This window comes from Macrobrachium rosenbergii, chromosome 11 (genome assembly GCF_040412425.1).
Source record: "Macrobrachium rosenbergii isolate ZJJX-2024 chromosome 11, ASM4041242v1, whole genome shotgun sequence".
NCBI classification, from domain to species: Eukaryota; Metazoa; Arthropoda; class Malacostraca; order Decapoda; family Palaemonidae; genus Macrobrachium; species Macrobrachium rosenbergii.
The window spans coordinates 33,099,009-33,113,869 of record NC_089751.1 but is presented as its reverse complement, the minus strand read 5'-3'; the positions used below and the strand labels follow the sequence as shown (position 1 = coordinate 33,113,869).

Here is a 14,861-nt window from a genome sequence, read left to right as displayed (position 1 = left end):
AAGAAATTGGGCTGGAATGGCTGACGGGAGGTGCGACTAACGAAGGAGGAGGACCGAGCAAAACGATCATATAACCTTAAAACTAATTTATTATAAAAATTAATGTACATCATTTACAAGTGAGACCAGGTTTTGGGTGCGAAAACACGAGATGATCAACTAACAAAGATAACAGTACTTAAAACCAGTAAAGGAATCAATAGACAAGTCCATCACACCAAATCATACCACAATATTGTTATCAGAGCCATACACTGCTCGACGCCACAATTATAACAATGTAACGAAAAATCAGAACAAAATTAGGTAATCATACAGACAGCTAAACAATAATAATGAAACAAAATAGGCGGCATAACAACAATAACGCAATCTGTAAAATGAACAGAAACAAGAATAGGCCGCATAATAATAATAACACACAATTCAATAACCCTGAAAGTTTGACTGGGAACAGTTCCACATGATTTCATAAGAAATGCTTTCTTCAACAGTACTGAATTCTTTTGTAATCAAACGAACATTTAGTTGTGCAAATTCAAGGCATACAAAACTACTCAGCTTACTGCTTCTTTGTTTAACCGAATAGACTGAATTATATAAATCATAAAGAGAATTTGTAAATCTCATCCACAGTTTTAAACCTGATCAAACGACTCGTCTACATCCAATAGAATTGCAATGTTCTTTCAGAAAAGATGCAGTTCACTTCAGTTCTCTCTTTCTACTGCCTATGTTCGTAATAAATAATTTTTGTTTATTTTAATTAGTTTACTTTTTATTTACCTTCATTGCCTCTGTGGCCCACTTCCCGTAATGCACTCTGCGTACGTCTTTGCATGTACTGTGTATGGCATTTTCAATGAAAACAGGAAAGAGTTACAAGAAACGCGACGTAAAAAAGGAAATGTCAAAGGCAAAATAAAGCGAAACTGTTGTAGAACTCATGACACGCCTACGTATTTACAATGAATGTAAAAAAAAAAAGTGTTTTACATAAAGATTATTTTTTTTTCTACCAGGAAAGTATAAGGGTTGTGAGATAGGAGATAATGGTGAAAGAAATAGAATGAACAAATCCTATAGATAAATTATCAGGTATGGCTTCCGAAAAACTATCATACTACGATCATTTGTTGAGTGTAAATGCTTTGCATCTAGTTCTAAAAGAGTAACGGAAGCCAGGATATTATTTAAAACGAGAACTTCGCCTGAAATACAGGAATGAGAGGGCTGAAATACTTGAAGAAAATGGAAGGCCTTTGTTTAAATGAAACAGAATAGAAAAATAACTATGTATTAAATATAGAGGAAAAAACAAAAGGTCTCATCAACACGAACAAAAATATACTCCCACAGACAAACTGATGTTATTTATACAGAAATATATCGCTGAAAGTATAATCATACGTAGCTGCATCGGTAAATATAGATTAATTGAACTAAGAGACATCAAGGACAGTGATAAGCAAATTTCGAGTACACGACACCCAAACCATTCAATAAGATTCCCCCGCGAACCAGAGGAACGTGAAAACTTACTGTAGACTCATTAAAAACAATTCTAGCACAGAGACATAGTTAAGGAAAACTATAAACTGAAAACTACACATGAATGGGATCCATCGGTTACCAAATGAGGTCTGATACGAAAACTTCCAAAAATACACAAGGATGATGATGATGAAGTAATTGAGGTGCCGTTACATAGGTAACTGTCGACCGTGAATGTGAGTTGAATTTGAACGTAAACAACTGGAAGGCTAATGACTAGTAATTATTGTTACTGCATGTGCAGTGGCCTTTTGCCATTATATGAGGTGACGTGTACCACAGGACTAGAGAGAATTCAATAAGCCAGAGAAGTGATGACGCGTCTTCTGTTGTCCATATTTTTTGTAATTATTTTTGACAGGTTACTGTTGTGTCATTTAAGTGCTTCGTGTGATGCAAGTCAGGAAATTTGTGACGCCGAAACGAATCCTGCCCATAAATATACCTCGGGTAATAAGCACATTTTAAAGGTTTTCATTAATCTAGACTTCATCTACCGGTAGCTTAAGCTAACGCCAACGAGCTTGAATTTTCCATCTGTGGAACGCTAGGCCTATTTCTTTCGTAGGCCAGCAAGGCTATTTATCAGCTTGTTTCTGATAGGCTACTAAGCTAGGAAGCTTTCATTTATGGTGAATTAGGCCTTTAATCTTAGGTAAGCTAGGACATTGAAGACCTAAGCCATTATTAGACCTTCTATATGATCTAATGGGAAAGGAGTTGGTCTAGTTTAGCTAAAGCAATAATGCTAATTAGCCTATATGGTATATTAATTTCTTGTTGAATAGGGTTCATGAACCATATGTTTTGCCATATCTGAAGGGTAGAATGCAGAATGATGGGTCAGACTATACCTATGTATTTTTTTGTAATTCCCAAGTGAAAAATCATGTAAAATAAAAGTTGTTCAATTTTTTTAAACCACCAAAAAAACTTTTGCCAGGTCAAGGGAAGGTTTGGTTAGGTCGTATTTGCACCTAAAGGTATGTGTGATGTGATTTTAAAGTCTGCATCATGTGGCCAATGCCATACCACATGCCAGAACAGAAACAACCCATCGTCCTGCATTCTTATGGTACTGCCATTTTTTATCATTTTTGGAGTTTGACTCACAGAGCTACATTCTTTCCATATGGTTAAGAATGTAGAATGATGGGCAAGGCCAGAAATCCATATAACTACTATTTCTGATGTCATCAACCACACAACACCTGAAGCAGGATTTTTGGATCTCTATCAGAAAACGTTTTGTTGTCAGTACATTGACCCATCGTTCTACAATTGCTTATAGTTTAACATATGTTTTTCACATTTCCTATTATTGTTGGTGCAACCAACTTGTTTTTTTGTGTTTCGCCAAACCTGTGGTACTTACCTTATTTTTCGTAAATTGGTCATATGTTTATATGTATTCTACTAAAAGATAAAAGAAAGAAATTCTAGGAACTAAAAGAAAACCAATCACTAGAAGGCTTCTGCTAACAACAGCAAAAGAATTAGCACTCATCTTCTTGAGAGAAGGTTGACTCATCAGTCTGTGGGCTGACCAATGCATGTCCCTTTCTACAAGAGTGCTGGGTTTCCAACCAGAGAGTGGGCAATCCCCTTAGACACGGGAGTACTCATGTAAAATTTTATGGTGTTTACACTCTGGAAAAATACAAATGATCTTGAGTTTGCTGTATTATCTTTAAAATTTATGCAGATTTCAAGGTATGACATTGGAGATGGCTAGATATCATGAAAGCCAAGGATAGAACTATTGGTGGATATTGTCATATGATCATTATTTCACAGTCAAATTCCCTGTTTTTGAGTAAAACATAGGTTAATGTTTATTAATGTGTTTGCTGTCATGTCCATATATTAAACAAGCCTTTTATTTTGTAAGTATAGTAATGATAACTTTGTTTGACTCAGGACAAAATGGGCAGTGGCAGTCATATATTTCAAAGATCGAGGATGCTGTGTCGTCGTATACCCCATGTGATAGTGCTAAGTGTTCCTGTCACTATTCACTCATCAAAAAAGATTTAGCAACTTTCAAGAATGGGATAAGTAAACCTCTCCTTCACTCAGCAAGAGACAGGTAAAGTAATAGGTAGTAAAGTATAAAATGCCAGTAACATTCTAGTACTGTAGCTTTCCATACATTACATCAGAATGATAAAACTTCTTCCATTATGCAAATGACTCTCTCTCTCTCTCTCTCTCTCTCTCTCTCTCTCTCTCTCTCTCTCTCTCTCTCTCTCTCTCTCTCTCTCTCTCTCTCTCTCTCTCTCCTCATGTAAATTTGGGTAATTGCTTCTATAATTATGCAACAACTTGGAAATCAGGAAAGCATTGAATGCAATACTGAATGATAAAATGTTATGTGTTCTTTTTCATTGTGTGGTTACATTCAAGTCAGGGGGGAAAAGGATTGTTTTCTGAGATGGCATGGAAAACTGTAGTCAAGGAATTGATTTAAAGTACTTTCATCTATACTCTGTACCCTGCTGAATTGGCCTTCCTTAAAGCATAAGTTTGATAAGAAGTTTGTATACAAGGGAAATTTAGACTGAACATAGTGCATTGTAGTTTTTCAAGTTATCTATGTGTTTTCTAAAAATGCATGGTCATAGTTACCAAGTTGGAGTTAAGATTGCTTTTACGCATAGACTTGGTGCCTTTTGTACTGGAGTTTCCTTTCAGATCACTTTTATAATGCTAGTATTACTTTAATCGATTTACACATTTTTTAAATACTGTACAGTCCTTTAAAGGCTGTGTTATATTGAGAAATGATGATGTATAAAAGAAGCAAGTCCTAGAAGTTCTCTAGATAAAGATTTTTCCATCCATTCTGGCCTTCAAGTTATTTTTTGTTTCAGAGGAACATTTTATCAAATCATTGATAAGAAACTGTACAGGCAGAGTGACTGTTTGTTCCCTAGTCGATGTAGTGGCATTGAATATTTCATTTTGAAGGTAAGTATACAGTATTAAAAATAATGTTGGTTTCCTTTGCTAACGATATCACGAACAATTTTTCTAATGAATTTATTTTTAACACTTAAATTTCTGATATTAAGACCTTCTATTCCAGAATGTCTTCCACCCCTTTTATTCAGCTCTTTCCATGTTTTGTTTCCTCCCTCCACTTAATACTTTCAAATTATGATCTTTCCCATTCTCTCGTACATCTTTCCTCAATCTTTTCTTATTGTCATCCTTTCCTTCTGTCTAATATTCTTCCTTCTTCTTTTGGTCTCATTTTCCAAGGTTGTAAATTTCAATTTATGACATTTAGATATTCTAATTAGCAATTTGGAAAGAATATGTGTGAAGGGGCACATCCTATCACCCACCTCTGTGGGTATCACTCTTGTAGTTAGTGCACAGGACAGCCCAGCATGTGCTCTGGAAGGTACTCCGTATATGAAAGGCTATGATTTGTATACCTAGGAAAAATACAAATTATGTCGGAAATTTAGTATTTTTGTGAAATTACAAGCATTTGTGTTTATCACTAAATTGTGCTCTTTACCAACCAAGGTCACTGCTCCCTGTGTTGCATAGATCATAATTTTGCTAATTAAACAAGTTTTTTAAGGAAGTTTCCATTCATTGGTTACTTAGCCTAGTTCATTGCATACCTTATTTGCTGTTATCTTTTTTTGTATACTCATCAAATGATTAGTCTGAAAGTGGGGGATATATAAAAAATGTTTATTCATGTAATTAATGCTAGACACAACTATGGTTGTAGTTAAATTTTTCTATTTTTTTCCAGGCATACTTCTATCATATTTCGTTAACTGCTGGTAGAAGACTTAAAACTAGCTCCATCATATAAACTAAATTCAACTAATAACTGTTGTTATTGCAGATAATTGACTCACTACCTGACATGGAAATGGTAATCAACACTAGAGATTGGCCTCAAGTTCATGCTCATTTCATTGAGAAAAAACCAGTCTTCTCCTTTAGTAAGGTAATTTAAAAAAAAAAAATGTGATTACATGTATTGGATAGTAAAATTAATTTTTTGTGAATGATTTGTGTCCATCCAACAAACATCTCTTATTTTACATGCGACTTGAAATCTGGTAGCCATTTTCAGCTGAATTAAGTGCTAATTATTATCAGACTGTAACCTCTTTCACCCAGGTGAGTCCCCTGGTTCATTTACCAGGGAAAGAGTATGGGAAGGGGACAAGGAAAGGGGAGGAGAGGAGTGCAAAGAGAGAGGAGGAGGAGGGTAGGGGAGGGAAACAAGGAAAGGGAAAGGTGAGGATGGGATGGGGCCAAGGAAAGATTGGGAGAGGAGAAAGGGAAGAGGAAGAGGGGAGGGTTAAGGATAGAGAAGGAATGGAGGGGACCAAGGAAAGAGTGGTGGAGGGTGCAAGGAGGAGGAGGGGAAGAGTGCAAGAAAAGAGGAGGGGGGGAGGGGACCAAGGAAAGAGGAAGAAGGGAAGGGATAAGGAAAGAGTAGGAGAGGAGGGAGCCAAAGAATGAGAAGGGGAGGAGTGCAAAGGAAGAAGATGAGGGGAGGAGACCAAGGAAAGAGTAGGGGAAAGAAAAGGAAAGAGGAGGAGGGGAGGGGACCAAGGAGAGTAGGAGGGGAGTAATGGGATGGGCAGTATTCGAAGCATCAGTTATGAGCATGGTAATTATCATTACACAGCAAACTGCTCATGTACTAAACACATTAAAACACTCAGGGATACCAACATGAAATATACATTATACCTTTTTATTTAAAAAAAAATAATGTATGCATATGCAGATAATTAACAAGTCAGTACTGTATATACTTTTAGTCTGTTTTGGGGAAAGTTTTGGCTAAGGAAATTGATGACATATACATTGTTATAATTTATGTAAATAAGTATAAACATATGTAGATAAATAGGTAATCTGAAGTATGCGTAGGCTGGTTTATGACCACAGTGAGTTTAGATATCAGGAGAGACATGTGGAGTGATATATTTCAAATCCAGGTACATGAAAGGCTGTGCCTTACCAACTTGAAACAGCTAGGAAGCCTATGCCTTACCTTTGTTCAGCCTAATCAAGGTGCCATGCAGATTAAGGTTGGCCCCTGTACTGAGAACACAAATAGATGTTTGCTGACTTTCCTTTATATTGTCTTTTTCCAGGAACCTCCTGCCTCTATCCAAGATGCTCTGGTAGCCAGCTTCAGTTGGTTTCACATCATCCTTCAGCTCCTTAACATTTACACATGATATTTATCAGAGAAAGGGTTTTCCAAAACGGCTTTTAATAAAATTTATAAATTCAATAAGTGGGTGCTAGAGTCTTATCATTAAAGGCCATTTACTGTTACTAGTATCACAGAGGGAGGATCTGCCCACTTTTTATCACACTTTTTAATTGTAGTTTTTGTCATCCACAAGATGAGAAAAACTCAGTCTCTGATAAGGACTAGGAATTTTGAATGGTGAGACCAGCAGAGCGGGTCATTTTAGATCAGTGAATTGAAACAAATTTAATGTTTTCATTTGTTTGAAACATATTTTGACTTATTTAAAGTTTGACAGTTTAAGGCAAACAAAATCATTACCCCCAAAGCTGCATAGCATGAAGGAGGATAAGGAGTGTTGTTTTCATTGTTTGCCTTTGAAAAGCAAGCTCTTTGGTAGAGATTTACAGACACGAAATTTAATACACTTGTTTGTTTTTGTTTTTGGAGTTTTTTCTGAAACTTCTTCATTTTATCTTAAGTTTTTTTAAAGAAATGACTCAGTGATCTGGTTAAACAACCTAATGATAGAAAATATCAGACATTTGTAAATGGTTTTGTATGACATTATTTAGCCTTTTTGTTTTCTTGTTGATTACAGACTTCTGAATATTTGGATATCACCTATCCAGCTTGGACATTTTGGGAAGGTGGTCCTGCGATAACTTTGTATCCGATGGGACTAGGAAGATGGGATGTGTTACGTAAGGAGCTTTTGGCTGCATCAAAGAAGAGGCCTTGGGAAAAAAAGAAGCCTCTAGGATTTTTCAGGTAAAATACAGTTGTATTTAAAATCTTTTGAGTGGTGTTTCGACTCATGCAGTGTGTGTCAGAATTATGATTTATTTCAATTATGCTTATTTATAAGTAAATATCTGTTATATTATTTCATTAACTTTAGAATGAAGTTTGAAATAGGCCAGGTATGTAATAAAATTGCATTTTCCATATTTTGGTGTAATTAACTGATTATTGACACCAGAATTTCCGATTTCAGTGTGCAGGTAACAGGGTTTACAGTCACCATCCTATTTACGAACGAGTTATGTTCTGGACAGCCATTCATATCTTGAATTATTCATAAGTTGGTTTTTAATATGTAGTGCCTAATTTTTTTTATGTTTACATTCCCGAGTTAACTCAAGTGTCATAGATTATACTGTTTTCACTGCATTTTTAAATCAAGAAGTATTATAGAGAATTACTTTGTATGCTAGAAAGGTAAAAAGAAGAAGATAAAATTTAGATTCATGCAACATTCAAAATTTTTCCATGCTTTGAAAATTATGAACTTGAGAATTTTGCAGGAGCAGTGTTTGCATTGGAAGTTCATGAAGTAGACAGTGCACACCGCCATCTATTGACAAAAACACATACTAAACATTTCCTATTAGAAATATAGAAAATGGGAATTCATCAAAGAACGAGTTAAATTGGGAAGATAGAAATAAGTAGGAATAGTTAACGAGTATTCTCATGATTATAAGAATACATGGTAGATAGTTGCAAGAATACTTTGGGATAAAAAGGGAAGGAGTTAAAGGAACAGGTTAGTCTTCTGTTCTTTGCAAAAATTCTTTTTAGCAGAATAGGTGCGCAGAGTAAAATTTGAACTTGTAACCCTGTCTTTTTGTATCTATGAAATTTCATAACTTGAATATTCAAAATTCTTTGAAGTTTGTAGATGGGCTTTTCATCTTGGCAATGCCATCATCCTAGTATGTAGGTGCTCCCCTATGGTGATTTTGAATGTTGGACTTACAAACAAATTGAAACTTAACAAATGAGCTCTCAGAACAGAAATTGTTGGTACGTGTAGGACTGCTAAGATCTTCATGGAATTTTTTACAGAATTATGATGCTGTATTTGGTTTTGAGTCCAGTTAATAATTCATATCCTCTTAAATTCATCAGTTAGACTTTGGTTAAATGACTAAATTATCATACATAATTTGAACAGTGGTTTATTGTAATAGTGTGCATTAATTTCAAGTCTTGTTTGGATAAAGACCCTTATTTAATATTTAGTTTCTGTAGTCAAGTTTGTAACCCAAAAGTGTCTTGCAAAGTATGCAAGGACTGGTCCCAGTGCCAATGGAAATTGTAGCAAGGGTTTTCAGCACTCCAGGAGCTCGGGTAAGGGCTCTTTATCCTCTGCTTCAGCTATATCTTTACCTTTTCTGTCTTAGCTTCATCTGGCTTTTTGAGATTTACCAATTCAATTCTAGCAGCCTCTCAACATCTCCAGAATGAGAAGATTAAAAACTACCTCTTATTTTGTTGCATAAGCAAATGGACTTGTGTTTGCTTAAACTTTTGGAGATCCTGTCCAACAATTTGTCTCCCTCCCTTCTAAGAGAAGGGAGTGCTCCCCCACTTTTGTTTGTTGTAGTAGAGTGCTTTCTTTGGGAGATCTGTCATTCAAATATGAATACTGAGATACAGGTTGAATTTGGCTTATTCATTCATCATTCAGATTTAGAAGCGTTTTTCTGTGAACTATCACTTCTCTGCAAGGGAGGGCTATTTGAGAGATTGCTCCATTAGCACCAGACATTAGTAGGCATCTAGCCTAAATGTTGGGAGCCATGAATTAGAACTGTATCTACATCTCTGTCCCTTTAAAGGAATATGGAAATATTCTTCTGTCATGAGTTGTGCTTCAAGGAGGTGCAGAAGTATGCTGGCTTAAAGTCCTTGGAATTCAGTATTTGAATAGCAGAACGCTTCTTCCCGCCAATGTAGCTACTCGGGCAGTTGTAGTGGTGGATTTTTAGTGTCAAAACATTTACAATATTTTATAAAAACTTGATATTTTTGATGCAGAGGCAATTTACCCTCCTCCCAGTCCCGCAGAATATGCAGAGTACGGTAGTTAAACGATGCTAGATATGACCCATTTTTTGGGAGCCTGGATGTGCAGATGACTGGCTGGATTCTTTTTTTTTAAGTATGTCTAGATTGGGAGCTAATGCACCTGACAGCCATTGTAATGATGAGTTTGTACCATAATAAATCAGTTTCATTTTTCAAAAATTGTACTTTGTAAAAAGACAAATTCGTTTAGTCAGCTGTATAAGCTAAAACATTTCAGTCATTAATCATGTTAGTTATTTAGTAATAATAATAATAATAAAGTTCTTTGACCAACAGTGTTAATGATTACTGTTTTATTGCAGAGGTTCTCGAACTAACTCTGAACGAGATGTATTAATATACCTTTCTCGAGAAGATCCAGCACTAGTTGATGCTCAGTATACCAAAAATCAAGCGTGGAAGTCAGATGCTGTAAGTAGGAAATTTTTATATTGATTTGTAGCTTTTCATATTTCTGTAAGAGATCCTTGGGACACTTTTCCCCATAATTTTTTTTTTTTTTTTTTAAAACAGCTTTTCTTATTAACCCACCAATCATAGACTTACTTCTGTGCAAACGGCTCTCCAGTCACACCATCCTGTTAGATCCTGAAAGACAAGGCCCCACTGCATATGCCCAGACTCCCCTTCAGAATGAGGAAGGGAATGGAGTACAGTGGGTTGCTGAAAAGAGCATAATTTTAATATATTAAGTAAGGAGGAAAGAAAGTAAAGAAAGTGCTAAATAAATGAAGTGGAGGAAGTTCTGGAAATTAGAGTGCTTACAGGGTAGAGTAAAGGAGTGTACAAGATGTTTTAAGCTTATATGTAGATATTTAATAAATGTTAAAGGGTGAATGTGAGTTGACTGTTCTGACTTTTTTTTGCTCTGGAGGCTAACTTTACTAGGGGAAATGACTTATTGCTAAAAATAAGTGTAAGGTATACTGTCATGGATTCTAAAACATTGTTAGACCTGTGAAGGAGGGTGTGGAAGAAGACTTTTTCATCTTGGCATTGCCTCTGTGACCTAGTATCTTGACAAGGGTATTATTCAGTTAAGGAAAATACTTTCGTCATCACCTCCGTTATTATTTACAATAATGAGTTTTTTGTTTATGCAAAATTACACAAACACAAAGATTTTGTATTGATTTGAATGCAAATATTCCAAACAGTGGATCTCATGACTGGCAGTAATTGATTAGATTTTGGGAGAGATATATATGTAACTTTTGGATATAGGGCACTTTGTAGGAGGGAGATAGTCAGCCTTTTGCAGAGGTTTGCACAGAAGTCTGCTCATGAATCTATAGATTGCTATTACTGTACAGAGTACAGTAATACTATATTGTATAAGTGACACACTATTGTGTACAATATTTGTTTTCATATAAAGGTTGCATGAACTACAGTATGGTGAATGCAAATGTGAGGAGCCCCTGAAATTGCATTTGAAACTTGTTCTTAGCTGTCAACTTTGAACTTTAAATGATGGCTCTGACAATTAAAAGACCCAAGGTATTGATGTGAACACACCTGAGCATCATCTCTGTTTATAATTAGTTATATATTATTTAGGATAAGACATTTTTGATGAAATTATATATATTGGTTTTTAGAAGATTTGCTAAGACTAAATAGTATATTAAACAATGTCTCTCCTGCCATTTAAATATGACTGAGGAGCAACTGAATATTTATTTAAGGGAAAGATTATAGTTACTTGTACACGCTAATAAAATGGGCCTAATTTTTTCCTCTTGTTTATACAGGAAAAGTGTATTTAAATAAATTTTTGAACATAAAAAATTATCGACTTGCAGGGCCATTGAAAAAGTAGAGGGGAAGCATGAGAAATGATTTCTGTGTTGGACTGGTAGCCTGACCTTTGATTATCATTGATATGAAATGATCACTGATAATATTGTTCACATTTATAATTCTGTATGAATATTGACTTCATCATTATGAGGCTGTTTTACTTGTAGCCTTATCACAAAAGTTTGATCATGTAGTGTCTTATCATTATCATTTGTTAACCCCCTTTGAAATACTACATTATTGTTTAAAATATGTAATGTATCATTTTTCTGTACGTTGTGTCACACATTGCATTTGCATTGTTGATTATTTAAGATTATTTTTTTCTAGGATACTTTATATGCCCCACCTGCAAGTGAAGTCTCTTTAGAAGAGCACTGCCAGTATAAGTATTTGTTTAATTTCCGAGGTGTTGCAGCAAGTTTTAGGTTCAAACACCTATTTTTATGTGGATCACTTGTTTTTCACGTGGGAGAAGAGTGGATAGAGTTCTTCTATCCAAAAATGAAGCCCTGGGTCCATTACATTCCGGTTAAAATAGGAGCATCTGAAGAGGAATTACGGTAAGGCAGAGTAACATTTTTCTTGAATATCTAATTGCTGATATACATACAGGGAAGAGAGGTGATTTGTTTTAATACAGTCATATTAGTTTACTAGCAGCTCACCAGACACTCCAGAAGAATAAGAACACATCCACATGGTCAAATATGCATCCTGAAAGCTCAGTGCTACAATGATGTCTTAACTTCTCAACTTTATCACAATTTTATGGATATGCTTATCTCTACTAGCATGTATCCAAGCTGGAATAGATATAGGTTAGGTTCATATCTGGAGATTGTTCTACTGTGGATCAGGCTGTTGTAAAGTAAGAGGTTTGTTTTGAAACAATTTACCATTCTGCTTATGGTGGTGGTAAGTCTTTAGATGACAAGAATCATAACAGAAAAAAATTGAATGTGAAATTTTTTTTCAAAATCCATTTGGTATTCACTAGTCATAATATAGATTATCTCACCAAACTGAGACTCCATGGTGCTTATTGGTTAGTACAGTGTAGTGTCTGTTACTTTAAATTACATTTTATTTTACTGATAAAGTTTCCTCAGACTGACCATTAGTTGATTAAGTTAGGTAGTCACCATCAAAATTTGGTTGAAGCAATGCTGAGATATCAACCCACAAAATTTAAACTGATACTCCTCTAGCATTTTTTTTTACTTGTTTGAAAGCAATTCATACATACCTAGACATGTCTGATTGACAGAATAGCAAGTTCTTTGTAAATATGAAAGTGGCACAGTATTGCATATTTTGTTTTTCTCTCTTTGAAGGGTAAGGGGAAGACTGAAAATGTGACAAAATTTGTATTGCACAAACATAATTTTCACAAAGATTTCTTGCTATAAGTTTGAAGACCTCAGGATCTGTATACCATACCTTTCTCTATGTGTCTGGTGGGGAGGTTGAGCACTCAATAAAAGATTCAAACCCACTAAGTTGGGCTAAGTCAAGGTTTACATGCGTTCATAAATTCTTTGTTTGCTTCATTTCTTGTCTTTTTCTTTTTCCATTAATGAATACTCAGGTTGTTAATCTTAAGGAGTGTTGGTTTTTTGTGGTATGTTGTATAATGTGTATTTAATTTCTTTTTCAGAAAACTCTTACAGTTTGCTGCTGAAAATGATGAATTGGTTTCCCAGATTGCTGAAAGAGGACAGATGTTCATCAAAAACCACTTAAGAATGAAGGATATACTTTGCTACTGGAGAAAACTGTTGCAGACATATGCAAAGTTACTTACATATAAACCTCAGAAAGAAGAAGGTCTTATAGAAATAAAGCCAAAACTATAGCCTTCAGCCTGTTAAATTTCACACAAGTGTACTTAATTATTTTGGGACCAATATTGGCTTGACTAAGAGAATGGTGTAAGTAGTTTTTATATTAAAGTTGTTGAAAGCCAATATTCACTTTTTTATATTTAAAATGTTTGTATTTTTATACAGTAAACGTCACAGCACATTACATGCCTGTTTTTGTAAACCTGACTCATAAATTGAATTTGTGTGATTTATTCTTTATATTAGGGTATTAATACATAAAATACTTTCTCTTACAAATCAGTCAGTTATATAAAGCCATGTTTTGCGATCCAAATATTCATAGACTTGTGCATTCTGATGTTTTGCAAACAGAGGAAGCAGAATAACAGAGCAATTGTTCACACACAAATATCTATGGCCCACCAGAAAAAAGTAACTATCCTTATTTGGCTCAATAAAATTGATATTGATAATAATTTTCACACCAAAGCCTATGATAAAGAAGGTATTCTGATATACTAGGGCATCCGGCACAATAATCATCGGAGTGTTAATTTCACAGTTCTCCTGGTTTGCTGATGTGTATATAGAGGAACACACCTTGTATTTAGTTTCTGGCTTCTTGTTAAAAACCACATACATAATGTCTTTCTCACCTGGCTTTTGATAAAATTTAACAAATGTAGAAAAGTTGTGTATTGGTAAATGTAATTTTGTTAAAAAAACAATGATTTCACATAAATTTTGATTGGGATTTGCAGATCGTTGGCACTGATGATCTTTTCTCCCTCCACTTGTTAGTTTTTCGTTGTTTCAGTTGTAAGTTGTAAAATTAATTTTTTTCAGTGAAAATATTTTTTATTGATTTATAATTGCATTTTATAAGTAATATGTATTTATTATTAACTAATAATAGCTATCACCATGGCACTTTCACTGAAGATATGTAGTAACTATTTTTTGCCCTTGGCTAGCAGGCATGATAATGGTTGGGAAATTTTACTTTTTGCCATTCCTATAACCATTATTGTCCCTGCTTTTACTGTATCCTGTCACTTTCACCATCTATTTACGTAGATTCTGACACTTGTATTGTAGTGTGTGGGGTGATGAAGGTGAGCTGAATGAAGCTCTTAAGCCTCCACCAAGTCTTAAGCGTAGGTTCTTATAGTAACAGTATGTTTGTCAACCTTTCATATGCACCAATATTAAGTGGCATATTAGAATAAAAGCCTGGAGGTCCTAGTATCTCAAAATTAAAATATCTTTTAGTATTGTGAATATAAGTTAGAAATTTATCAATAACTTTAATATCAGTATATATCTACAAAATAGCCTGTTTTATAATGGTCACATAGAATTAACATCAAATAATATATCTCCGTTCCTTAATGATACTGGAACATCATGTGTAGGAATACATGAGGTGGGTCAAAGAGGGTAGTGCCATCAGTGCACCTCATGTGGTGCATTGTAGGCATTACTTTTAGACCCTAGCTGCAATCCCTTGCATTCCTTTTACTCTACCTCCATTTTTATTCTCTTTCCTT

The 14,861-nt window shown here is 34.8% G+C and overlaps 1 protein-coding gene across 2 annotated transcripts; it reads left to right on the top strand.

Moving 5' to 3' along the window:
• Nucleotides 1-1,717: 1,717 nt before the first annotated feature.
• LOC136843298 (O-glucosyltransferase rumi homolog) lies at nt 1,718-13,513 on the top strand. Of its 2 annotated transcripts, none has more exons than XM_067111499.1 (8): nt 1,718-2,004; nt 3,475-3,643; nt 4,428-4,524; nt 5,426-5,530; nt 7,404-7,573; nt 9,982-10,090; nt 11,813-12,045; nt 13,143-13,513. In XM_067111499.1, exons 1-8 carry the CDS (start codon nt 1,869-1,871, stop codon nt 13,339-13,341), a joined length of 1,218 nt encoding a protein of 405 aa, XP_066967600.1. In that variant the 5' UTR covers nt 1,718-1,868; the 3' UTR covers nt 13,342-13,513. The 2 variants fall into 2 exon arrangements, with proteins under 2 accessions (XP_066967600.1, XP_066967601.1); XM_067111500.1 differs by having other exon boundaries at nt 1,731-1,773.
• The last annotated feature ends 1,348 nt before the right edge of the window (nt 13,514-14,861 follow it).